The 27,882-nt window shown below is 39.9% G+C and overlaps 1 protein-coding gene across 3 annotated transcripts; it reads left to right on the top strand.

The window, feature by feature from the left end:
* The first annotated feature begins 930 nt into the window (after positions 1 to 930).
* Positions 931 to 27,734, top strand: cylda (cylindromatosis (turban tumor syndrome), a). Of its 3 annotated transcripts, XM_037795227.1 has the most exons (17): positions 931 to 1,277; positions 4,485 to 5,018; positions 6,722 to 7,033; positions 9,254 to 9,359; positions 10,805 to 10,906; positions 11,428 to 11,544; positions 15,654 to 16,042; positions 17,777 to 17,942; positions 18,041 to 18,182; positions 18,806 to 18,928; positions 19,309 to 19,400; positions 20,365 to 20,431; positions 21,544 to 21,676; positions 23,097 to 23,205; positions 23,437 to 23,555; positions 23,932 to 24,148; positions 25,397 to 27,734. In XM_037795227.1, the coding sequence occupies exons 2-17, from the start codon at positions 4,527 to 4,529 to the stop codon at positions 25,579 to 25,581; spliced, it is 2,871 nt and encodes a 956-aa protein (XP_037651155.1). In that variant the 5' UTR covers positions 931 to 1,277; positions 4,485 to 4,526; the 3' UTR covers positions 25,582 to 27,734. The 3 variants fall into 3 exon arrangements, with proteins under 3 accessions (XP_037651155.1, XP_037651161.1, XP_037651170.1); XM_037795233.1 differs by lacking the exon at positions 11,428 to 11,544 and having other exon boundaries at positions 932 to 1,277; XM_037795242.1 differs by lacking the exons at positions 10,805 to 10,906; positions 11,428 to 11,544 and having other exon boundaries at positions 932 to 1,277.
* The last annotated feature ends 148 nt before the right edge of the window (positions 27,735 to 27,882 follow it).

The following is a 27,882-nucleotide window of genomic DNA, read 5'->3' on the forward strand; positions in this document are numbered from 1 at the left end:
AGAGGGAAATATTGTTTTATTACACTACATATATACGTATAGCTTTACAGCTATTAGTTGCTACTTTCAATTTAAAATGTTCATCCAAAACATACTGTATGATCATCCTAGAAAATATGACACAAATATGATATATAACCTCCCAACAGTTTATAAAACAGTGCTTTGCGTCAACTAGCTGTAACATTATCATGCATCATATATATGAATGCATCATTGATAATAATCCAATAATATAATATATAAGATAAGATAAGATAAGATGAACCTTTGTTTATCCCCGGGGGGAAATTCAGGTGTCAACGCAGCAAAGGGCAGATACAGAGGTACAGGTGTACAAAAAGATTATAAAACAATAAATAGAAATACAGAATATACATAGTGAATGAACATAGTGAATGGACATGGCGTGTACTGTCCGTCAATAAAAAAATGTAGTGTACAATAAATAGATCTAATATGTGCAGTATCATGCATCATATATATGAATGCATCATTGATAATAATCCAATAATATAATATATATCACATTATATAACACTCTGAAAAATAGGCCAATTCTGTCTAAAGAGCACTTTAATAAAATTAATATACTTTGTGTTTTTTATTATTTTATTATTTATATATTTTTTATTTATATATTTTTTATTATTTATATATTTTGTGTTTTTTTTATATATATATATTTTTAAATATATTTAAATATATATTTTTTTATTTATGTAAATATTCCACATTAAATGCTTCTTCCACCACTACAGCCTGGACCAAGTGACAGCATCATCTGCACACTTCAACCTAACTATATGTTCTGCCATTCATGGGAAAACCCCAGAGTAGGGTGGGACCCTAGTTTTACAAACACACTGAACAGCCAATCAGCGCTCGAATACGAAACCGACTGACCAATCATCTACCAAGATCGTGCGTGACGTCATACATTAAGTTTGGTGAGGTCGTCTTCTCCTGTAAATAATATATATATATCTCATAGCTGTAGCGTGTATTTATTATTATTTCACGTATCTCCCCACATGGAGAGCAGGTTTATCTAAATGCTGAGGAGCTGGCAGTCCTCTGCTGTCGCTCAGCTCAGCTAGTTTAACTTTAACGTGATAACTTAGCTGGTTTTTGGATGTTAGCATTAGCTAGCCCAGTGAGCTAATCAGAGGTTATTACGAGGAGCTTGTTTCCAGAGGCCTGGATCTAATAACTGGAGATGGATATTTGACATGGCAGTCGTCTGTAGCTTCTAAGTGAACTGACGGGTATCAAAGGTAAGGTTGTTATTGAACCTACATTACTATAATGGTGTTGTTTAGCTGAGCTAAGCTAGCTACTTCCCTCTCTTAAAGGGCCTCTATGACTGACAGCTTTTTGCCTGGTGATGGTTGTCAAGGAAAAATGTCCATTGATAAATGTTCCTGATGTTGCTGTCAGTGATGGTGACACTGGAATAAACAACATCTGTAATCTAACTTTGTAGTTGTCAGCTCAATGAACTAAATACATGTCAAACCACACACAGGTCAGGGCTAGCTCACATCAGGTTTACTTTCATTTTTGCTACCTGATGTTGAGCCCTGTAGAGGCCATACCAATAGTGCTTTAATGTTTATTTACATTTATTTGGATACAATCAGGGAATGACATTAGCAACCTGCCACCTGCCATATAACAGGGTAAATGTTGGCTTCTTAATATAAGGGAAAACCTGTCTGCCATGGTTGGCAGGTGACCTGAAATTTTCCCCTGCCAACCATGGCAGACAGGTTTTTCCCTATATTAAGAGCAATTCCTAAATTAAATATATTATAACACTTCATCTTACAGGTCCTGCAAATTTCATGGTAATTAGGTGATAATTAGCAAGTTAACCTATTTGAAATTTCTTTGGAATTACCACCCCAATATTAACCTAAAATGTATTGAAAATGACTTTGCTATAAACATTATTTGATCATTATATTCCACTATTTCTCAATAATTAATTTAATACATTTGTCAAGAAAAATGTACATGATGTTGCGGTCAGTGATGCAGACACTGGAATAAACAACAACTGTAATCTAACTTTGTGGTTGTCACCTCAATGAACTAAATAAATAAATGTCAAACCACACACAGGTCAGTGCTAGCTCATAGTCAGGTTTACTTTCATTTTTGCTATCTGTGTTGAGCCCTGAATGTAGAGGCCATAACAATATTGCTTTAATGTTTATTTACATTTATTTGGATACAATCAGGGAATGAAATTAGCACCTGCCACCTGCCAAATAACAGGGTAAATGTTGGCTGTGGCAGGTGAAAATTTCAGGTCACCTGCCACCAGGCTTTACTTATATTAAGAAATACTATTTTTAAAAAGCAATTCCTAAATTAAATATATTATAACACTTCATCTTACAGGTCTACAAATTTCATGGTAATTATTAGGTGATAATTAGCAAGTTAACCTATTTGAAATTTCTTTGGAATTACTACTCCAATATTAACCTCAACATTTATTGAAAATTACTTTGTTATAAACAGTGGTTTGACATTTATTTAGCCTGTTCATTGAGGTGCCAACCACAAAGTTAGATTACGGTTTTGTTTATTTCAGTGTTGGCATCACTGACAGCAATATCATGACTCCTTTTCCATAAACATTTTTCCTTGACAACCATCACCAGGCAAAAGCTGTCCTGGAAATGTATTCAATTAATTATTGAGAAATAGTGGAATATAATGATCAAATAATGTTTATAACAAATTAATTTTTTTAATACATTTTAAGGTAAATATTGGGGTAATTTGGCAGTAATTGCAAAGAAATTTCAAATATGTTACTTGCTAATTATCTGCTAATTACCATGAAATTTGCGGACCTGTAAAATGAGGCGTTACCAAATATAGTCATGGATTAAGGTTACATGATATATTCCATAATTCTACGGTCTGGTACCACTGACTCAGTGTTTACACTTTTAAAGCGTTCAACTTAGATTTCAGAAGTGGCAGACAAACAAAAATGAGTGGCTGGTAGAAATGTTCAGTGACCTGCCACAGCGGCAGGTGAGGAAAAAAGGTTAATTTCAGACCCTGGACACAACAATATAATAATAACCAAGTTAGTAATGCTGTCATGCTTGAAACAAATCACGGATGTATAGTGTGCTCTTGACTATGTTGGGTGGTTGATCATTATATCAGAGGTGTCATCAGGGGAAATCCAGTTGTCTGGTATCTGAGTCTTTGCTCTGGCTGTCAGAATAAGTCAACTGTCTGCTCACCGTCTATTTTTAGATTATTCAAATCAGTAGATATGACTAATGTCACACGAGGTCCTGCTAAAAAACAAGGGGTACTGCACAGGGATGACTAGGCAGTAGAGAGGGAGAGTAAACAGCCGAGAGTACCATCATGAGCTAACACAACAAACCACAGCCTGGATCAGATATCTGTTAATTATAGAGCAGTGTAGAGCAGTCATCAGCTAATTAAGATGTAAAGTTACCTTGCAGATATATATCTTTACTGAGGTCACCATTCATCATTATTCAGAACATATTTCCCCTCACCTTAATACAATTAAGTCACTGTCACCAAATGTTCGATCACTGTTAGTTTGTTATTTACAACTGATTAATGAATGAGTTGTTTATGCCAAAGTCTGTGGAATATTGTATTTTAATAAGGGCTGTCAATCGATTAAAAATATTGAATCGCGATTGTCCATGATTAAATTTTTTATCTGTTTAAAATTTACCTTAAAAAGAGATTTCTCAAGTATTTAATACTCTTTTTTTAAATTAATGCAAATACGCTTGATTTATGCAAATGTATGTATATATTTATTATTGGAAATCAATTAACAACACAAAACAATGACAAATATTGTCCAGAAACCCTCACAGGTACTGCATTTAGCATAAAAAAATATATGTTCAAGTCATAACAGGGCAAACTCAAGCCCAACAGGCAACAACAGCTGTCAGTTTGTCAGTGTGTTGACTTGACTATGACTTGCCCCAAACTGTATGTGATTATCATAAAGTGGGTATGTCTGTAAAGGGGAGACTCGTGGGTACCCATAGAACCCATTTTCATTCACATATCTTGAGGTCAGAGGTCAAGGGACCCCTTTGAAAATGGCCATGCCAGTTTTTCCTTGCCAAAATTTAGCTTAAATTTCTAGCATTATTTACCCTCTTTCGCGACAAGCTAATATGACATGGTTGGTATCAATGGAATCCTTAGTTTTTTTGTTTCATTTGATACCAGTATCTTTACTCTAGCCTTAAGCTTTAGCTGAGCCCGCTACAACCTCTGAAAAAGTGTTATAAAATCATGTTATTATCACGTCAACTTTGACAGCCCTAATTTAAATTGATCAAATAAAGTAATTAAAACAAGCTGTCACTCATAATTTTAATTGTATGTGTCTTGTTGTCCTTGATTTTTTTTTTTTTTAAGTGGTCATTTGTTATTTCTTCCTACAGACCACAGGTCAAGCTTGCCTTGATGTTGGACCTCATGCAGCCATGAGCTCTGCCCTATGGAGCCAGGAGAAGCCCAGTGGGGGCTTCAGGGAGGACTGGCGCTTCTACATGGTCATAAAGGAGTGTACGGTGGAGAAGCCTCCCCAGAAGACCCTGAGGATCCCCCGTGGCAGCCTCGGTCAGGCCTGCCAGGAGCGCAACAGCCTGGGCCGAACGCTGCCCCCGTGCAAGGGCAAAAAAAGTCTCCGCATCCTGGACCAGACCAATGTGGTGCTGAGCCTGGACGAGCGGGACGTCCTGGAGCTGGATGAGAAGCTGGCTGAGCTGCTGTTCCCCATCACCAACTGTGAGGAGCGGTACGCCCTGCTCTGCAACAAGTCGCGGCTAGAGCGCGTCCGTGATATTGACTGTGGTTCGAAGGTGCGTGTCCAGCTGCGTTCAGGGGATGAACCGCTGCCTGGTGTGGTCCGATTCAAGGGCTCGCTGCTCCCTGACAGAGCCCTCTCTGGAATCTGGTTTGGAGTGGAGCTGCTGGTGAGAACTTGTGTGTCTTTTGTTTCTCTTGAGGGTGAGGTGTTTATTTTGAGTTGATCATTGTGCCAGAGAGCTCTACTACCGTAGAAATATTAATTTCAGTGTTAGAGACATTTTTTAAGTTGCACAGTACAACTGAGACAAAAGTTCAAAGCTGTCAAAAATGAACATGTGTCCTTACTATTCACCTTTAAACCAATTTAAACAGTGCAAATTTCTTTCAGTCTTACCTGCTACAAAAGAAGCAGCCAGTAACTGGTTCCTGTGAGCATTCTGAAACCAGGTGGTTTTGTTTGACTCAAGTAACATTTTATAAATTATGTCTAATGCTTAAAGCTGCATCAGACCCGTAGTTCAGCAAATGAAAACCCACACTCCTTTGCTGTCTTTATTTATTAGGAGAAGTCCAACTATTTCCGCTACCCATGGCCTCATTAGTGAAAGTGCTCAAGGCAATTGCAATGCAATGAAGTGTTTGTACTCTTGTTCCTCATAAATAAGATGGACAGTAGTATGCGATTTTGTGAGCAACGCTGTTCATTTGCTGGGGTGTGAGTCTGCTATTTTAAGCTCAATGGACTTTATTATCTACATACATAACAGAAGGGAAAAAATGCAAAGAGCACAGCTAGATTTATTCATCCAGATAGTGCACACAATAAGTGTCTTTCATGTGCGCCTTGTCAGCTTGCACTTGTATGGCAACTCGTATCACATTTGGAGATAACAAAATGGACCCCTGAAACAAATCATATTTTGTGCTGACTGTTGCAGAGCTATTTTGGGGACTGTTTATACAGAGCACAAGGCAGAATGAAAAGCAAAATATTCACACTTGTGTGACATTTGCTATGAGAATGTCACAGCTCGGCACCTTTTGCATATCATCATATTTGTTTTGACTCCCTGAAAATGCAGGATGAAATGATGTACATGTTGGACTTTCAGACTTAGTTGTTAGTTGCAAATCTACATTTTTTTGTCAATTTCTTCTCTTTCTTAAGCTTTAAAGATGGAGACTGATTACAAATGTGTTTTAGAATAGACTAAAAAAAAAGCAGCAGTCTTTTGACTGACACGAGGTTGAGCAGATAATGATAACATTTTACTTTTTGTTACTATTCCTTTAATCTCAACACTAAATCTGATTATTTCATGTCACGCCATTCATCCTGCACTGTATGTATAGAAAGTAGCAAAATACAAAGGGTTGCTTATTGCAGCACAAAGTAGTTTTTATTCAACTGAGTCCAGCTGGCGTCTGCTTGAGTGGGCTGATGGAGCTCAAACATTCAGACTGCAGCTCAGGCCATCAGAGTTTGCACATATGCTTCAGATCCAATTCTGATTTTATGACACTACCAAATAGAGATGACTGTAATTCACATCTAAAGCCTGCATGTGATAAAAGAAGCACAACACAGTATGTTACAGTATGCTTTGTGAGAACATCCAGTATCTGTGCTACAGCTTTTTGAATGCATTTATCATCTCAGTAAGTCAAGTCATATTCCTGCTGCAGTAATCGATCATATGCTCTCACAGCTCTATGATGTTGACTTCCCCTCACTGAAGAATGCTGAGCAAGCAGCCTTGCTACCTGCCCTACTTTTTATGACAATAAGTTGCTCATCCCTCTTGCTCCTGTTCTGTCTCACCCTCTACGCTTGTCTCATCATCCTTCCTTTGCTTCCGTCTCCCAGGAGGAGGGCCGGGGCCAGGGCTTCACGGAGGGCTCCTACCAGGGCCGCCAGCTTTTCCGCTGTGAGGATGAATGCGGCGTGTTCGTGGCTCTGGACAAACTTGAACTCTGGGAGGATGATGATGACGAAGCCTTGGGCGAGCTGGAGGTGGACGACGGCAATCTGGTGGAAGTGGACCAGGACTTCCCTCCTCTGGAGATCAACTCCAGGGTCCTGGTGCAGACCAGGGACGGGCCAGAGAGAGGCACCATCATTTTTTGTGACCTGCTACCGGGCAATGAGAGCCTGGGTTACTATGTGGGAGTTGACATGGTAAGTAAGGCTCTCTCTAAATAGTTATTGTATCCACAGCTGTGTGTCCAAAAATAATCAACAGGTTACTTGATGAAGAAAATAATAGACAAATGCACAAAATCTAAGACTCCTGTTGTTGTCAGTTAAAGGAAATAAAAGAAAATGAAGTTCTAAAGCATTTTTTCTCCCTGACAATATGACTTGTTTCCCTCAAAGGAAAAGTTCAACATTTTGGGGAAAACGCTTATTCGCTTTCCTGCTGAGAGTTAGACAAGAAGATTGATACCACTTTTCATGTTTGTATGCAAAATATGAAGCTATGGCCAGCAGCCGGCTTATTTATCTTAATACAAAGACTATCTTGTTTGTTTAATCCGTGTTAAAATGACAAATTGTTGTTTTACCGGGGTTATGTTTCGCACTATTTCCCGGTAGGAATCAGTTACTTCGTGGAGTCTGCGTTGCTTGTCTAGCAACTTGTCCCGACCAAGAAATAGTCCGGCACATAAACCCTCGTAAAATGATTTGTTATTTCCACTTAGGTTTTTGATACGTGCGGATTTGGGGTTAGCGAGGTAACTTCAGGTTCAACCCTGGGTTTTCAGTTCTACGATGGTGGTTCACTTCTTAACGGGGTAGATCACCGTGGTAACTTATGCTGCACACCTAACCTGCTCCGGTGCAGGTTTTGTTTGAAATAAGAGGTCAACTCTTATGAAAACACCGCCTACTGACCAATCAGATCGGTGCACGGATTGTAAAATAATATGAAACCAAGACGAAGAAGTTAAAGTCACAATCCAGGCTAAAAGCAACACAGTTTAAACTTACAAATGCAGAAAGCACAGCTGGCAAGAAATCGCTGAAGGTGTGAAACCAACTTGGAAGCAAATGAAAAAATTAATAAATAGCCTACGTCAGAGTCGTGTGTTTACAGTCACGCAGACTGTATGCATTGCCTTGAGTTACTTTGCTACCGGTACATTTATGTATGCTGTAGGTGATTATAAGACATGAAAGTAAGCCTGCTTTTCGCTTTGAATTATGTTCTTATATTTATTTTTTATTTGCTCCCAAGTCTGTTTCATACCGCCGGAGTCGGGGACGCAGCTGAAAGAAGGATAAAAGTGTTGTACATGCCACAGTTTCCCTAAAGGGAATAATGAAGTATCTCCCAGTCTGCCATTCTGTTCTATAAGCAGCATATTAATTATACACAAAGTAATTATAGTGAGATCTCCTTAAACCAGACAGCGAGAATATACCCTGGGTATGTTGAACTCGCTTCGTAGTACAGGCCTCTGGTCACAGTGTCACATTGAGGTAGCTGTCTATAATGAAGTGAGATGATGTTTCATTCAATCATGACTTAGGATGCTCTGCCATCTTCGTTGTAGTTGAACTGTCCTCGCCTCAGTAGTGGTGCAGAAAGTTACACATGTCAGCTTTAAATTATCAGTCAGTCAAGTGATGAGAGTTAATGTCTTCTGTCATGTGTGCCTGTGTTGTTGTTTTTGTTTTTTTTAATGACAGTGTGTCTGTATGTTGAGGGAACATGTCTTGTTGCCTTGTAGCTGGTATCTATGACTACTGTTGTCAGGCGGGAGAGGTATTGTAGTCATAGAGAGATTGAAACACATAACTGAGGCATTTGACTGCTGATCGTTAGCAGCAGCACCAACAGCAGCAGCAGCAGCAGCAGCCCACTCAGTGCATCTGAGCCACCCACACAAAGGCAAGGCAGTCACGCGGGGAGTGAGGTAAAGACTTAGTGCTGTATGACCCAACAGCATGGCAAGGGGCCAGCAGGCAGCTGAGGAGAGCCCACTGCTCTGCCTCACTCTGCGTCCAGCCTCGCCCTGCCTTCTCTAGCTAGTGGCACTGGCCTCACGCTTGTCTTACATTATCCCGCCGGAGCAGAGTCCTGGATCCCAAACCAAAGAAGAAGAATGGCGTGGTTGTGCTTGCAGAGGAAGTAGTGCTTTCAGCAGGTGGAATGATTTGAGGAGGAAGAGCTGTTGTTTTGGTGGAGAAGATGAGATGAGCAGTTTGGATCATAACAATACAGAGGATCAAGCTTAAGCATCATTTTTAGAGCGATAAGACAAAAGCCATCATCAAGAATCGCGATTGATTTATTCATCAAGAAGAAGCACGTGTGGCACCTGATCAGTTTTACAGAGATGAAGAAGAACGCTTGGCAGGGTTATAAGGTTCTTATGTCTCCAACTCTTGCAGGACAATCCTATCGGGGACTGGGATGGTGTGTTTGATGGGAAGTTGCTGTGTAGTTTTGCCAGTTTGGAGCACACTCGACTCGTCCCCATCTGTGACGTAATGCCAGGTGAGTCACCCAGTATTTGTTCCTGTGTTTGGACCATGTGCATGTCATGAAACCTCAACGTTTTCTGAACACATTCAGCCGTCCCTCTCTTGGACCAGCTCTGAGCTGCCTCCGAGCGTTCTGAGTTTGTGTTTTGCTTGCAGCGGGAACAGAGAGCCTTTTGTGTTGATGTCTCACTTGTTTTTGAAAGTCAAGTGAGATACTCAGGCTCTTTGTTCCCCACATTGGCATATTGATTTGTTTATGTGCGCTACTGACGCCTCTCTGACTATTCAGACTCGCATCTAGGAAATCTTTAAGATTCTTTATTTTGCACATTCGTCGTTTCGCTTTGAAACACTTCTGCACTCTCTAGACAGGCTACTTAAAGCAAAACAGAATTTGTTAATCATTTGTTCCGAATTTGTCATGATTGTTATACTAGACAGTGAAAATCATCCTTTGTCACTGTCAGCCTGTCTGCAAACTTGAGAGGCAAGAAAACTCATGGTCAAAGTTATGGTCAATACATACAAAACATCTTTAGTCTAGAACATTTTGTAAGCAACACATCTGCTGTCATTGGCTAAATGTTGAAGGCCAGGTTAGTGTCATACAAGAAAGCTAAGGTTGGTAATCTTCTTCTTCAAAAACATGTTTTGTTATATTTGTTGGAATTCTCTTTACATCCTGACAGCAATCAATAAATCAAATAGTGTACTGTATAATACTGTAGCAGGACTGTAATAAACCCGTCCAATCATTTCAATCGGCACAAATGGAATGATTGGACTGGGCTGCCTTCCTGTCAACCTGTCTACTTACCTACCTGTCTACCTGCGCGCACTCTGCCCGTGCACTAATTGTCTCCGCAGTCTTCCACAAGCTGCTAGCTTGACAGCTGTGAGTACTAACAATAGCCATGTTCGCCATTCACGTTCATAATGATCATTTTGGGGGAGTGGCTTTAGAGGGAAGCCTGAAGCGACGGACTGTCAGTTTTGCCGACTTGGCGACTTTCTTTCATTGGAAAAGAGTTGAATGGTAAATGGTAAATGGACTTGCATTTATATAGCACTTTTTCTACTCCTCCGACCACTCAATGGCAACATTGGGCTGGTTTGGATCATTTTTAAAATCTAGCGTACTCTTGCCAGTATCTTAAGATTACAACCAATGCGTTAAAAGTATGTTTTATATAGCTAAGGAAGCTAAAATAGAATCTTAAAAGCTGTTATTGGATATTTAAATGTGTTTAAATATCCAATAACATATTGGACTGTATCAAACTTGTGTTTATCAAACTGCAGTGACAAATTGAAAACCATCAAGGGAAATGGTAGAGGGTCAATGTGAACTTACATACATGGCAAGTAGGCTGTGGTAGACATTTGTTGAATGGTAGTTTGACGTAGGCTGATAGGGGTGTTGTGCCTCTAATGTGAATGTATTTCTGGGCTGTACAGAATATTCCATGCAGGACCAAAGGCTGCAAAAGCACAGTTTTGCCCCCAGAGGCACCAACAGTGACAAGTCGTCCTCTGGCCAAAGCAAACCAAAGAGCAAAGGTACTGCACCGCTGTTACGATACAAACCTAACTGATGTATCAACCACTTAGTGTGATGACAACTCTCAAAGGGGCATTCCATCAAAACAAATTTAGATTTGTGGTTTCTAATGATCCCTCTGAGGCTAATTCCTGATAGAGGAAGTCTTTCGTTTGTTTTAGAGAACTCTTACACTGAAACAAACTGGTCAAACTTGAACTATTGTAGGCAAGCAAAGCTAAGAATAGCAACAGTTTTGGCGGAAAGTCCCTTTAAAAAGATATTAATACAGCAGCTGCATTGATTTGATGTGAATGGAATGTGTTACTACCTGATTGCTTTTGTTTTCTCTTTTTGTGTTTCTGTTACGGAGACAACTGACGACAGTCGCTGATTAATTGACCTTTTTTTTTCTATGATTTTCTACCCTTTTATTTCTCACTTGGTCAAAACAGGGGACAAAACAATCTCACACACGCATACACAGACACATTTTGCTTATCTCTGTGTGTTTTTGTTCATGTACTTGTGTTATTTACAGGATTAGGTCATCAGTGTGGCAGTAGAAGCAAGTCTGAATTTTACTATACTTTAAATGGCAGCACTGTTGATCCCCCCGCCCAGTCCAAATCCAAAAGCACATGGTACATTGATGAAGGTAAAACACGGGTACTCATGGGATGTCAACCATCTTACCGGCAAGCTCCTGTTTACAACAAGCTACATCCTAATCCCTTTCAATAAGGCACACTTTTTATCGGGGCTGTATAGTTTTATTTTACTAACATTGGTATTCCCGTTGGGCCACCCCTGTACTAAAATACATATATATATATTCTGGTACTGTGGGTTGCTCTAAATACAAATATCATACAAAAGTAGCATTCAATAGTGTGTAGATAATTTTAACAATTGGTAAAGTTGTGTATGGAAGCATATTTCTCCCACCTGCTAAAAACATGTGGCATATAATAATATCACATATATCAATATAATTTATATTAATACTCGTGCTGTATTGTATTTCTAATCTAGTATATGGTATAATTATGAGGAACAGTATCTCATAATCTTAACATACTTTAGTGTCATATGAGATATCCACTGCATATTATTTGTCCAGTGGTTGAATTAGGAAGTGAGCTTTCAGCAGCAACTAAACAGCTGTGGTGCTGAAACAGGCGGCGGTAGTCAGCCGTCTTCACCACGCTGGCTAATATAAGAAATACCACCGACACAGCTGATCTGATCCGTGAACAGAAATAGTTTTCCAGTACACGTAGCTTACAGAAGAGGTACGTTTTAGATGTATACGGGAGAATATTTCTACCATCTTAAACATAGACTATAGATGTGGTTGATATGAAACTCACGACATATGCAAAGTAGGAGATTTGTGTGCTTTGGCTGTCTGCTTCTCACGGTGTGTAATACAAAATAAATTAAAATCTGAGGGGTTGCACATTGATACGCATCTCGCAGAGTTGTTGCGTAGTGACACATTTGTTGTTATTCTATAAGACGGATGACTAAAATACTTCAGAGTGTCAGAGTAGATCTGCCTGAAGTATCTCAGGATTGTGACATTGCACCTCCATAGTATTAAGAAACCTTAAGTCATAATAAATCAGGAAAAAATGATCTAACTTTTTTAACACGTGGGAGAAATGGAGTTCCATACAAAATATATTTACTGTATGTATATGTAGGTTATGTATTGTAATTGCTGTATTCTGGAATAAAATAAAGTGTATGCCCAAAATACAGTTTACAGAAAAACAACAATGAGTAGTTTGTTGCAGTAGCTTGCTATAAAGTCCTTTCCACTAGTCTTGTCCTTCATCACCATTATGATATCCCACCTGCATGGAGTAATTGGTGTCGCCCCTAAGGCTTTTAATAATGCTCAGTGCTGCAAATTACTTCTTAACTGGCTGTTGTCTTTAAGATTAACATTTCTGTGTAATACTATTTGCAGGCCAAAGCGTTAGTAAAAGCCTTTATTGCTTGTGTCAGGACTGAGTCATTCAGTGTCACTGTTGTGGTATTTTCATTTTCGGAAGTTTGATTTTTTTTCACATTGAAATGTCACATTGCTCATGTCATCACCAATACGTGTCAGTTGTGAAGAATCTGAGAGTTTTATAAAAATGAAATGTCTCCTGTAGTCAAGATGGTGGAGGCTGATTATCACTGAGTGTATATAAATGTACACAGGATTCTGGATATTAACTTTATTCTGTTTATGGTCACATTCTGGATTCTGATTCATGTACTAATCATGAATAAATTCATAACCTTAAATTTTCAATACAAATCAACCAAAAAATAACAGGATGCACAAGAGGTTATGTACTTCAGTATCATTGCAAATAATGTGCAAGCTCTGAAATTTAGATGATTGATTGTGAATGATTGTGGTGTTGCCTCCTCCCAAAGCAAAACAGAGTACTTGAGTGCCTGTAAAAGTATTTAACGCAGAAAGTAAGAGAGGTCTGTCATAAATGGCTGATGTGCTGATTTCACAACTGCTTACTCATCCTCTGAATGTGTAATCATTTTCATCTTCCTCAGGGTCACTTTCCACAATTTGGGGTTATTTTTCTTTGTGATCGTGGTGCTTTCATGTCTGTCAACGTAGTCATCAGACTGGACTACAAACTCCTGTGGTTCTCTTAAGTGGTGGAATATGGGATGTACAAGCTCAAAGACGAATGCCACTTTTTTCAAGAATTCATGTTATCCGTCATGACAGTTCTGTTTATACTTAGGATCTTGCATCACTCTTTCTGAAAGTTCAAATTCAGAGAGTAAACTACGACATTGTGATGCCAGTGGTTTACAAAATCAGCTGCTACTGGGAGACGATAAATGTTGTGATGACTTTCTTGCTGCCATGAGATGCTGGATTGCTAACAATCATGAATCACAATATAAAGATGTATCTGTGATGGATGTTTTAATTAACATCTGTGTTAAAACATTCCACAACTATCACATAATGTAGATGAGGTTGTTGTGTAGCATCTGTTCGAGGTGACAGTTCTAGTAAAGAGCTACCGAACTGTAACCAACATCTGTAATTTCACATATGGATTTCAGAGAACAGCAGAGAGCTAGAATCTGGTTACATTGTGATGACTACCAGGACATCATTTCAGTGAGCTCTCACTTCTGCAAACTGTGATGTGTAAAGTTCTAGTTACCTGCTTTTACATCTTCAAGGACTTGAAATAATAATAAAAAAAATGGTCAAAAAGCTGTTATTTTTAGAGCAGTGGCAGATATTGACTCCCAGCGACATCACAAAATTCTCTAGTTTTTAGCTTTTGTAAAGAGTGTGCATATATTGTCTCAACTGTCATGGTAGGTACACAAGAAATTCTTCTTTTGTGAATTCTTAGATAGAGTGGCACTCCCCTTCACAAACACATAGTTTTGAAAGGTGTGATTTGTGCACAACCTGCCTTTACTAAATTATCAAAGAAGGCTGACATCTCTGAAAATGTCAATTTGATACTGCACATAAATTGAATGAAGTCTTCATTTAGGCATGTACTCTTAAAAGCAAAGTGAAGCACATTTCAGAACACCATCACATGGGAAGAGGAGTCTGCACACCAGATGTCATGTCTCAACAAAGGGCATTTTCACTCTTAAAAACTCAAAAACTTGGGTCTGGACAGTGGCTTGTTCCTTCAGGAATTAAGGAGGTTCATCATCAACAGTTTTTATACAAAAGAATCTCTCCGAGCTGTGGATTAATTCTTTCAGCACTATACACTCAAGTGTACCTGTCTGTGCTGCACCTGATTCGACTGTTATCAGGCCATTAAATGGGTGTTATCGGTCGCTATAAGCGCCATAGATGTGGGTCAGTATGGGGCCTACTACACCTACTACGTTGTAACAGTGAAAGTGAAACTTAAAAGCAACATTTTCTAACATGTAAAACTGAAGGAAACGTTACGTTTTGAACACAAACAAAAAGGTTTCTTTAGATTTAGGAAACAAAACTATAACTTCTTTAGGTTTAGGCAACAAAAACACTTCATGTTGCTCATGTTCATGAAAAACATCACGTTTTGGATTAAAATAACTACGTTTCTAAAGTGAAAATTAAACTTAAGGCTTGTGAACACAAAGACAACTACACAACAACTCTGGTCTCCTACAGTTGCTAGAGTTGGCTATTGTGTTCTTTTATACCTTCTTTCAGTGCTCTACCATTTGAATAGATGATAAAACCTACTACTGGGTGTATAGGCCCCTATTAACCCACATCTATGGGGCTTATAGCAACCGATAATGCCTATTTGATAGCCTGACAACAGGGGGATATACCCTCATATTGACTAAAAAACTATCTATTTGACCCAAGTTTGAAAATGTCCTAAGATGCTGAGATTGCTTAGGTAGAAATAAAAGATGAAAGAGCTTCACTCTTACATTTTATGAAAACTATGATCTGTCTCTATTTGAATTTAGTAGCTCTTTAAAGCCAAATGCATCCAGTTGCCAGTGTGCAGGTTCTTTTCTTCCTTCAGTTATTAAACCGTGACTCAGCACCATCTGAAAGTCTTGTTTTTGCTGACCTCCGGTGGTTGAGTTCTCTTATTGTCAGTAAAATAGAGATTTTCAGCTTGGTGTGAAGTTACTCTTTAAAGACTGACATCTCTACAGTAGTGAAGACAGACTGATATGATATGGTGTGTTTTTACTATAAAAATGGACACTGAGTTTTGGTTTCTGGTTTCTCTCCTGCAGTTGGGGAGGACCCCGCCAAGTCACTTACTGACACGCCCCCTGACTTCAACCAGTCCTCCCCGCCCTCCAGAGCCCCGCCCCCCGCCTCGTTGTCCAGTGACAACAAGTTCCACTCTCTGCCCTTCAGCCTGAACCGGAAGACCGGGCCCATTGACAGCATGAGCCATGGGCCTCTCTCCCTCTCTGTCCAGTCGGTGATGGGAGAGCAGCCCGAGCCCACGTCGCCCGCTGCCCCTCCCTCACCGCGGCCTTCGACCCCTCCCCGGGGACAGCCAGGTCTGGAGGTGGGCTCTCTGGTGGAGGTGAAGGAGAACCCCCCTCTGTGTGGTGTTATCCGCTGGGTGGGCCTTCCTCCTGGCTTGCTGGAGCCTTTGGCTGGGCTAGAGCTGGTGAGGCAACACAGCAATGTAAACTTGGATGTTTGATTTAGTTTTCTATACATTTTGTGTAGAGTGATTATTTCCTGTTGTTGCCATTTTCAACATTAGATACATATTGACAAGTTACATAAACACATTTCTGGAGCTCTTAATCAGGTAGGAACATGAAGTGCCACTCAGATCAGCTGATTATCATCTGATCTGATCTATCTTATTAGCAACATTCACCACTCTAGCCTTGATTTATATGTGGTGAAGTTAAAGCTATTTATGTCAGTAACCGCTGCTGTTGTTGGTTGCTGTTCACTGGCCAGTGATTGCAAAGCATTGCAACCTGACATGCAACACCCACCACACTAGCCTTCCCTCAGTTTCTACTGCTCAAAGCTTGCTGTTGGTAACTGCTGGTGCTACTACTAACCCTGATTGACTGATGACTGGGGTTGCAAAGGGTGGGAAAATTTCTGGTAAATTTCTGGAATATGTCCAATCTCAGGAATTTGGGGAATTTTTGAACATTTTTCACAATTTCAATTCATTTAATTGAATTGTAACCATTCACTACATTCAGCTGCATCCTACTCCCATCACATGTGCAGCCCACCCCCTTAAATTCCTGTTAATTCCCATTAAAATAAATGGAAAGTTTCCACCTTGAATATTCCCAGAAGTTTGCAACCCTACTGATGACCACAAAAATATCAAACATATCAGTTTCTTGCTTAACTTGAGCTTGTTTTGATCAACCACATATTTGTTGCATCTCCTTGGTTGATGAGCTGGCTAGGAAATTAGTGGACTTATATGGCAGTATGTTGCTCCCAGTAACATGTCATAACTGGTCAGGTAAAAACTAATTTATCACCACATTGCTTGATTCATTTATAGAACATTTTGTTAAGGAAATAGTTTGACAGTTTGGGAAATATACTCTTTCGCTTTCTAGCAGAGAGTTAACTGAAAATATCAATATAATATAATCAATATATACACCAGATCAGGTGTTGCGGCGAATCGCCGCAGGGTTGTGCGGCGGTGTGGGAGAGTCACTTTAATGGTCCATAACAATTAACATCTTTTGTTCCCTCATGGCAGAGTTGTACAGCTCTGGATTGCCGGTTACGTGATTGGCCACCGCAGCATGACATTGGGTTGCTTTTCCAAAAGTTGATTCTGTTTCTCAGCACCCCCTGCGGCTGCCGCAGCCGCAGCCGCAAACACACTAAAAAATGACCCAAATTAATGGGAAGAGTTGCGTTTTCGCCGCATCGCTTAATCTGGTGTGAATGCAGCCTAAGGCTACAGCCAGCAGCTGGGTAGCTTAGCTTAGCATAGAGACTGGAAACAGGGAAACTGCTAGCCTGGCTGTATTCAAAGGTAACTAAATCAGCCTGCTAGCACTTCTAAAGCTCACTAAATAAAACTTTATATCTCATTTGTGTAATCCATACAAAAACCACAGTGTAAAAATGACAAAAAACGGTTTTACGTGGGGGTTTGTGCCGGACTATTTCTTGGCCAGTAAAGACAATATGCAGCATATTCAACACTAAACAGCCAATCACTGTTGACAAAATTAGTAAACAAAGTCAGTTACAAAATATCTGAAGAGGCAGTTCCAAGTACGACATAAGGCATTTAGAAAAGGACAAAATAAATGAAAGCCCATTCTTTTTTACTGCACATTCATGGAGTACCTGACAGTAATTGATCGGATTACGTGATCTTGACCTTCTCTTCTAGGAGGAAGAGTGCCCTGGTTGCACTGACGGCACCTTCAAAGGTACGCGGTACTTCACCTGCCCACCCAAAAAAGCCCTGTTTGTTAAGCTCAAGTGCTGCCGGCCTGACTCCCGTTTCCCGTCCCTGCATCACTCTTCTAACCCCATAGAGCGATGCAACTCCATCGGTGAGTCAGTAGCAGGAATTGGGATGATTAAAGGCACCAAATTGACTGTTATCTCCAAAAGCTTTGTGTTCACACTTGTACTGTCTCTTTTTATGCAGCATTTGGGGGGTATCTAAGCGAGGTAGTACACGAGAACACGCCTCCCCGCACAGAGAATGATGGTCTGGATGTCATGGTGGGAAAAAAGAAAGGCATCCAGGGCCACTACAACTCCTGCTACCTGGATTCAACCCTCTTCTGGTCAGTACTCTTTTAGTCTAACAGTAAATGCTCTATCAGCTACAGTGTATGTCATGATATACTAACGTCTGGACGGTCAGTCATATTGATCGACTATATGGTGATTCCTCAGCCTGCAGTGCTGTGTTTGCCCAGAGGCAGAAGCTTGTTAGTAAACTGTTTTGACTTTGCCCACTGGCTCTAACAGGAGGGTGTATTCCTGCTGTGAGCAGGCCGGTGGATAGTAGTACATCTGTTGTTTCTGCCAACACTGCCAAAGGGAACATTGAATAAAGCAGTCAACCCAAACTTCTTCCCCAAACTACAGGAGATCCCACACTCTGAAGATGCTTCGACCAGTTTGGAGTTTTGAATTTTAGCTTTTAACTTGACCATAAATAATAAAAAAACCCACTTCCAAATAAAAATAGAAAGTATGTTTAATCAACTACACAATAAATACAAATGTAATCGAACAAACAGCATAATTTAAAGTTTCACAACATTAATATTTTTGGATGATCTGTTTTTTAATGTCAGCCAAAGATCATGGTAAATCATCATTTATCTTCTATAGATTAGACAAAAGAAACATGAATATTAATAATTATTTTAATCCCTTGGTTGTATATTCTGCTCTGCAGTCTTTTCTCCTTCAGCTCTGTACTGGACACGGTTCTGCTGAGACCACGCTCAAAGACCGACGTGGAGTATTACAGGGAGACCCAAGAGCTGCTACGCACAGAGATAGTCAACCCCCTGCGCATGTAAGTCAGAGTGTTTTTTTGCATACATACTCATGACTCATGACTCATGACTCATAACTCACATTGTAGGTTTTGACTCAGTGTTCTCATCACCTGTTATAATGGTAATGGTAAATGGTATAATTCTTACTGGAAGCTAAAAGCCGTTCAAGACTAGAATGCTAAAGTTTCTCCCAGACTTTTAAATAAGAGCTTGTACATGATTTAAATTCAGATGAATAAAACAAAACACATCAGGAATATTATAGGTGCCATTATTTACTCCATCATCAAACCCTGAATGTAACATCTGATGCAAAATTTCTCTAGCAGAGCTAATGTCACTAAACCAAATGTGACTATTTAGCCAGTTTGTAAATTACTCGTTCTTTGTCCTGCAGACACGGGTATGTTTGTGCCACTAAAGTGATGAAGCTAAGGAGGATCCTGGAGAAAGTAGAAGCTGCATCTGGGTTTACGTCTGAAGAAAAAGGTAGGAGAATGAGACGGCTAAATAGTGCTCCTGGGATGACGCATTTTTGTAGGCCAACCTGGAAGTTAGCATTGCCCTGGGTTCCCTCGACAAAAAGCCAATGGGATTCTTCCATTGGGTTTTGGATTATTGTGAAAAATAAGTTCTGTGGCGAACACACGTTTATGATACTTACACAATTTGTTCAGCAAGATAATGAACACCACTATTATGATTTTTGAAGCGTAAATGCAATCGCCAGAAGTAAAAAGCTCACATTAGGCTATAAACCAACTACATCACAGTTGCATGAGCGTGAGTATAAACAACGAGGCTGTAAAGGTTGACGTGTCGGCGTGATGACGTTTAGTACTGTAGTCTCATTTAACCACTTGTTAGCTACCGCCTTTTTAAAGACACATAAAGGCTTCAAGATTCATGAGTGGGGTATTTATTGACGTATTTTATATTGTAACTAAACGTTAAGTTCTCTTAAGCTTGTGTTAAACACAGACCTTATTTCAGGCTTCTAACTAAAACCCCATTGACTACCAGACGAGGGAACTGGAAGTGCTAAAATGCTAATTAATTTTTGGGTTTAAGGACTCATTCCTGCAGCACTCTGTTGTTTATTGTTCTTTGAACAATATATCATACTTTTTCATTGTGCTCATTGTCACGAGTTTGACCTGTATCATGATGATTGTTTCAACTTCTTTGTACTAGTGTTGAGAATCAGTTGAATAAGCTGCTATACTGATTAAATAAAATAACTTTTTGAGGATAAAACCAACTCTTTAGAAACTGTGATAATGTATAATATGATGCTGCAAGTCACAAGAAACACAATGAATCAGCTATTTTAAGATAGCCTACACATTCATGCAATCGACTATACAGTTTTCACAATGTCTGCATTGGATTGCAACATTTACACAGGAACATTACCTCACATCTCATTCAAGCACATCTTGTACCACTGCAGATCCTGAGGAGTTCCTCAATATCCTTTTCCATCACATACTGAGGGTGGACCCGTTGCTCAAGCTAAGGTAAGGGCCTGTTGCCTTTTGAAAAAATGCAAAACCTCTTTGGCTACTTCTAGTGGGTAAAGGCACAAAAGAGATATCTGTAAGCACAATGTTGAATTTTTACAGAGCAAGAGACGTGGATGAAATAGTTTAGTGATGCAGTTATTACTTTTCACACACAAACTATGTGTATGACATGGCCTAATGCTGCCTACCAGATGCTGCAAATACAGTTCCAAACACATCACTGCTGCTAAACCACAGAACTAAACCAGACCTTGTTTAATTCTGCAGTATGTAGATTTGCACAGTCACACAAAGTTTCACTTCTGCTGCAGCAATCACGCTGGAGATTGAATGGCAGACAGTGTGGGCAAAGTGGTTTAACTGTAGGAGTCTCGTTATGAAAACTCCCTTTATTGTCATGTTTAATGACCTTTGCAGTTCAGATGAGCAGTTTTCGGTCTACTGTACGATAGGGTTAGTAGTATTTCCATAGTAATTCTTTGATACCAAAGCCGAGCAGTGACAGACTCAAAGAGCTGTAAAGCCACGTCATATAACAGGAGTAATCTGAAACATGTACCAGGCTTAGAAATCAGTGCTTCAGCAGTGTTAAATCTGTCTTTACAGTTTATCAGGGACAGGATACAGATGGTACAGAAAATGTGTTTATCATATCTCAAGCAGTTAAATGTCAAGTTAAACTGCCTGTTTTGATCATCAGGTAGTTTGATTTGACATTTAGCTGCTTTCAAAGAAGAAATACAAATTCCCAATTGTCGCAGTAAACTACAAGTTATTATTTTTAAGTCTTGAAAGTCTATTCAATTTTAGAAAATCCATCAAGTTATTTATAAATATACTTTTTGAAAAATAGTGTAGATCCTTACCTAACAGGTTTAATCAATATCTGCTACGTAAGGTACTCTTTGGTATGAAATTGTTATAACTACATACAGATCAGCCTGAAGTGTTAAAGTTTTTAGAAAAGAATTACAAAATCTTGATTTTGTGTATCAGTGAGATAAATATCACTTGTGGGTGCTACAGGAAGTGCTTTTAATGTCTGCAGAGATTACAGTTAGCTTGTCCCCTGAGAAAGGAGGATGTAAATAAAACTTGTTTTCCAGGTCAGCAGGACAGAAGGTCCAGGACTGTTACTTTTACCAGATCTTCATGGACAAGAAGGACAAGGTGGGAGTTCCCACCATCCAGCAGCTCCTGGAGTGGTCCTTCATCAACAGCGACCTGAAGTTTGCAGAGGTGAATTTCATTTGGTTTTGAACTTTTTTTAAAAACCAGATTAGCTTGAGTTGAGTAGAAAGATTGTTGTCTGATTAATGTTAGTTTAGTACCGTCATTCCCAGCTCCTAGATTACCACATCACATGGGTATTTAGATCAAACTGAGCATACACAGTGCTACCCAAAATTTAGACCCCACCCAAATTCTTTTTTTTACAATTTGTTGCGCTACAAAATTACATCATGGTGATGAAATTATTAAAAATGTTTATACCTGATGTTTAAGCAGACAACTGACCTGAGAATGTAAATGGTGTTTGAGGTGTTGGATAGATTCAAATTCAGAAAAAAATAGCACAATGTATAATGTACTATTCACTTCTGGATGGCTTTGGGGTCTAAGTCTTTTTAAACAAAAGATAAATAAATAGTACATCCCTTAATTCATCTGAAGATACAGAGGTACTTTAAGCGTCTCCAGTCTGTGACAAAGAAACGGCTCCCCCCTGTGTTAACAGTTTGTAATTAAAAATAAAATACATTTGTAGTTTTTATCAGGGTACATACAGTAGGTGTATTAGTTCAGTTCTCTTCATCTTTATTGTCCCTTGAGGGGAAATTTTGTTTATAGTAGACAGAGCAAAAAGACAAAGGCAACATACAAGAGGACATGGGACAACAATCACAACAGTTACAGCAAACAACCAAGTAAAAAAAGATGTATCTGTTCGTTAAAAGTGTCAAACCGTTGTGAAGGTAGCCATAATAAAGTGCTACTGAGCAGTGCAGTCACGTCAAGTTTCAATGCAAATTAAATACATTTATTGCACTTGGAACAAAGGAAAGTTATTGTTCCCTTTCTAAATCATAGTTCATTAAATCGGACTCATCTTTTGGTTGTTTCCAATGTTGATGAGGAGAACTAAATGCTTTCCTTAAGAAAGAAATAGTTCATATGTGATGTCGTAATGTCACCTGTCGTGGCCTATGAGAGTAGCGAGAATGCTGTTGAGTGGAAAAGGTTTCACACAGCTCGTCTTTTTCCATGTCCTGTCTTCATGCCAGCCTGCCAGTGGTACTGACCACACAGCTCCAGAAATGAGGGGCTACATTACATGACTGTGTGTCCTAAACTAACAGCAATCCTAAAAATGACACTTCCTACAGCAGATCAAAAGCAGCTTCCAGTAGACAATTAATTCAAACAAGAAACTTAGAACATAGATCACACATATTACAGTCACATGTTTAATTACCCTAGATAAAATAACATCTCTATTCACTTTTACAGGCTTAATAGTTAAGGTCTGTAATGTGTTAGATATCAAGTACATTGTGTAGACTCTATTCTGGTTTCAGTTCCTGTCTGCACTGAGCTTTGCAGATCTTTGTTGATGACCACATACGTTTTCTCTTTCTCTGTTTTTCCTGACCCCCAGGCTCCCTCCTGCCTTATCATCCAGATGCCCCGCTTTGGCAAGGACTTCAAAATGTTCAACAAGATTTTCCCCTCGCTAGAGTTAGACATCACAGACCTTCTTGAAGACAGTGAGTTGTAGCTAATAATTTTTTCCAGTGTGTCAGTGTGATGTGTTCTTCTTGCCGATCGATGGCGTTTCAGAGCTGTGTGGCATTTGGTAATGAAATCCCGCTGAGTTGTCACTGCTACTCAGCTGAGATGAAGGAACCTTTTTTTTTTTTTTTCTTGTTTCCGAACCTGCTAAAGAACTTTTGTGCAGCGTGTCAGCCAGAATAAATGTATGTGTTTTTATTCTCCAGCTCCGAGGGAATGTCGGATCTGTGGAGGCCTGGCGCTCTACGAGTGTCGAGACTGTTATGAGGACGGGGATATCACGGCTGGCAAGATTAAACAGTTCTGTGAAAAGTGCAATACACAGGTACAACAACAGAGGGCATTATTGCAGCACTGTTCAACAAGAACTAAGTTGTAAAGTGTGGGTCAGGATCGTCCATTTGGTGGCGCCAAATCCAAAGGAATCACGCTGTCTCAGTGCAGAAGTTATGTTGCAGAAGAGTGGCTTCTACAGTAGATTGTAACACATGGTCCGTTCATTTCACTTGCCAACACTTACTGAAATACTGTAGGATTTATATCTAAATTGCCCATCTGGCATTATGAATCCTCAAATCAAAGCTTTTATTTCTGTGATCCTTAATCCATATGTTATATGAAGCATAATAAATCTGTTTTTATTCAACTTGAATAGTCCTCAGTAACAAACAGTCTGTGTGTAACTGCTTGTACTGATGTAGGTTCACCTCCACCCGAGGAGGAAAGCCCATCGGCACGGCAAACTGTCTGTCCCCAAGGAGCTGCAAGACGGTACGGGACGGCAGGGCAGTTTCCCCCGCCAGAGGATGGAGCTGTTCGCCGTGCTGTGCATCGAAACCAGTCACTACGTGGCCTTCGTCAAGTACGGCAACGCAGATTCCGCCTGGCTCTTCTTCGACAGCATGGCCGACCGTGACGGTAGGTGTCACGGCCTTTCGATGCTGCGCTTGTTATGACATCAAACTGATCCTTGAAATGAGATCTGGGATATGTACGGGAAATTGTTTTTGTAACACTGGTGGGAGGATTTCACTGTGTCCAGTGACACAGATGGTATTATAGGGCCTCAGAAACCCAGTGAAGGAGACACTAATCTAATTAATCACTACACAGAAAACATTCATGCCCTCGTGCAATTACTGTTTACATTTTTAACCAAAGTTATGGGTTGCCGTATTGTATTGCATTGTAGGACTTTGAGATATTTATTCTTCCTGTGATATCAGACATGACTGCCACAGCACCTCTAATAAGTGCCCTTGTACATTTAGCTCCAATCAGACTCGGGTAAAATTGCAAATAGGGCTGCTAATATAGATTTGTTTCATTTTAAGTTAATTTGTACATTTTTTTACAATTAATAGATTAATTGTTTGATCGGTGAAATGTCAGAAAATAAACATGACAAAGTTTTTCTGTCATGTTAAGACAGAGAAAAGGGCAAATACTCACTTTTGGAACTACTGGAGGTAGAATTTGGCATTTTTGCATAGAAAATGAAATTAGTCGATTATCAAAATTGTTGCTTATAAATTTATTTGTGGACCGACAAAATGATTAATCGGCTAATAGTTTTACTTCTGATTGCTGTTTTATTTTATTATGGCCAAAGCATTTAAGTGCTTACTTATCATATAAAACAACATAATAAATGCTGGAAAGAAGTTTAATTTAAAAAAAAAAAAAGTACTTAGTTCTTTCATATCTGCCACTGGCAACTTCTGGGTCATTGTTTGATTTGACCGGATGCATTAAATCCTAGACATCTAGTACCGTGGTTCCCAAACTTTTTCACATCAAGGACCCTTAAACTTACACAAATTAGACCGCGGAAGCCCATTTGATAAGATTTTGTCCCAGGGTCCCCCATCTGATAGGAATTTTGCTTTTAGATGTTTTATTACAGAATGTGTATGAAACCCATGACCAAAATAGTCATACATTCTGTCATCGTGCTACTTATAGATGAAAATATAGTGAAAATGAATTATTCCCCTTTTTGCTGGGGATCCCTTATTACACCTTCAAGGACCCCTGGAGGTCCCCGGACCCCACTTTGGGAACCACTGATCTAGTATTCCAAACACTAAGAATATAATGTGACAATGGCTTTGCTGTTACAAACGATCATATCTTTTCTAAACATGGTGCATGTGGCTTTTGCAGGAGGGCAGAATGGTTTCAACATCCCCCAGGTGTCTCCCTGTCCGGAGGTGGAGACCTACCTGAAAATGACCCCAGAGGAGCTGCACACCCTGGACCCCAAAAGCATCCAGGGCCAGGCCCGACGCCTGCTGTGCGACGCCTACATGTGCATGTACCAGAGCCCGACCATGAGCCTGTACAAGTAGAATCCTCTCCCTCAACCCCCCTCCACCCTTGCCCCTCAGCCACACCACCTCCCCCCTCCCCAAGGGCAGGAGATTCCCAGAAAGACCAAAAATGAAAAACAAACTAAAAAGAAGAAAGGCTGCCTGCCAGCAGGGGTGCTGTCCGGAGTTAACCCTCTCCACCCCACCTCTCCTCGATGCCTGCCTATCTCCGGAGGTTGGAGAGATGGAGGAGAAGGGGAGAAGCCTATTTGCACTGTGCATTAGTTGAAGTGTTGTGTTCTTCATGTAGTCCTATGTAGCTTCCCTGTGTCTCACAGCTGAGCGTTGATGGTGGATGATGAAGCAATGGTAGGCCTTATGAAGATTCACTCCCTGTTCAAGGAGGACGTGGGGAGAAGATGGGCGGGAGGCCACGCTCGCGTCGCCGCGGCTGACAAAACATGTGCAGCAAAAACAAGATGAGCTAGTGGGAGGAACCTCGGCCACCTCATTTACCTTAAGAAAAGAGGAGTCCTGCTATTCTTAATCACTGTAAAAGACGGGAGCTTTCCATAACGCCACATTAAGGAAGCAATGCAGTGCGCAAATCCTCATCCAACCCGTGTGTACTGTTCTAAAAACTCGTGTAAAATCTCTTCGTAGCATAGATTTCTCCAGGTAGTAACATCAACAGTATAGACGTCAACCTACTGTGCAGTCGCATTAAGACCAGAGCATTCTGCTCTCTGTGAACCGGTTTTCGTATTTCCCCCCATCACGCCGTGTAAATGTCTTTACAGTACATGTTTTGCAGAAACAGATGTAGCCATTGTAAAAGTCTCACGTTTTACTGCATACTTGCTCCACCAATGCTGCACTTTTGCTCCATCCCCAAGTGGACCTATCAGGAAACATTTAGGTTTTTGCTCTTTTTTTTTTTCCTTCCATTGGAAGTCACAGTGAGTGCTAATTTGTTGGTTGGGAGACATCAGAGTTTTGTGTTACGGAATACAAATGTGCTTCTCCTCTGTAGCTGTAAAGAGCGCTCTGCATTGCTAATGCAGAGTAGATGCCAGATAAATGCATGAAGGGAGACTTGTACAATGGCTCCTGTTGTAAAGCTGGTCGGTGGAGCACTCTCTGCATTCGTAGGGTCAATGAGGTGAAATACTGGAAAAGTCTGGGTGTTTTCTTTAAAGTAAGATGTGAAGACTTTCACATGCAGTGTTTTTTTTTTTAAGTCTCTGACTTATTGTGTTGATGACTAAGTCTAAATTATATTTTATGTTTACGAAGCCTTTTCTCTGCCCGCCATGGCAGGTGTTGACTCTCGCTGCCTTCCATGAAGATGTGACATGTAATGTTTCCAGCCATGCACCAGATAACAAAACAATTGTGATCAAATATTATTTATTATATTCTAATCATATTACAAACTTATATGTCGTCCCTTTTTAAGAAAATGAAACAGGGTTGATGATACTGGTTTGGGTACTCTTTGTCCTCTTTCACAGTATATTGAAGTGAGTTATCGTAGTTTACGCCGTCTCTTAGCAACTACTGAATGTTAATAGTGACACGTTGAACAGTGTAGAGTTAACAAAGGATGGGTGATGAATGAGGCGCAAGGCTGGTAACCTTGGGGCACCATATATATGTATTTAAAGACAAACATTTTAAAAATTCCATTGTATTCCAATTTTAAAGAGTACTTAAAGCATACCAGTCATACCATGGATTGAGATATAAACTAGTTGCTTTTTATACAGTATATCACACAAAATTGGATGAAATCGAGAAACTGCACATGTTGGCATCAGCATTATATATATATTTTCCTAAATCACAACTTAATCATGGATTTAGTTGTGAGTATGAAATAAGGGCGTTTTTATAAATTAGGTTCCAGCTGACAACTTCCATTAAGCTCTGTGGTCGTTTCCACTGACTGTCCCAGGGATCCTGACAGGGGACCTTCCTGTGTGAACTCTTTCTGCACTGCTGAAGCTTGTCACTGACTGGAGCCTTGTTCTCTATGAGAGAAGTCTCACAACAGAGGATGGGATTTTGATTTTTGTTTTTTTTCTGTTGCATCTGTACAGTATAGACATATGTAACGGGTGGAAAATTAATGTCAGTGATGTTCCTGTAAATGTTAACAAAATAAAGCCCATTTTGAAGGGTACGCGGCATGTTCTGTGTGGTGTGATGACGCATTTTGTGTGGCCGGTGTAGGTGAGCATCAAGGATTGAGGGTAAGTCTCTTTGCAGATGCTTTGGGTTGGGGGTAGGAGGGGAGTTTTCAAGGAGATTGCCGTTTCCTTGTCTCAAATGTTTAAT

The sequence above is a fragment of the Sebastes umbrosus genome, chromosome 2 (assembly GCF_015220745.1).
Source record: "Sebastes umbrosus isolate fSebUmb1 chromosome 2, fSebUmb1.pri, whole genome shotgun sequence".
Taxonomy (NCBI): domain Eukaryota; kingdom Metazoa; phylum Chordata; class Actinopteri; order Perciformes; family Sebastidae; genus Sebastes; species Sebastes umbrosus.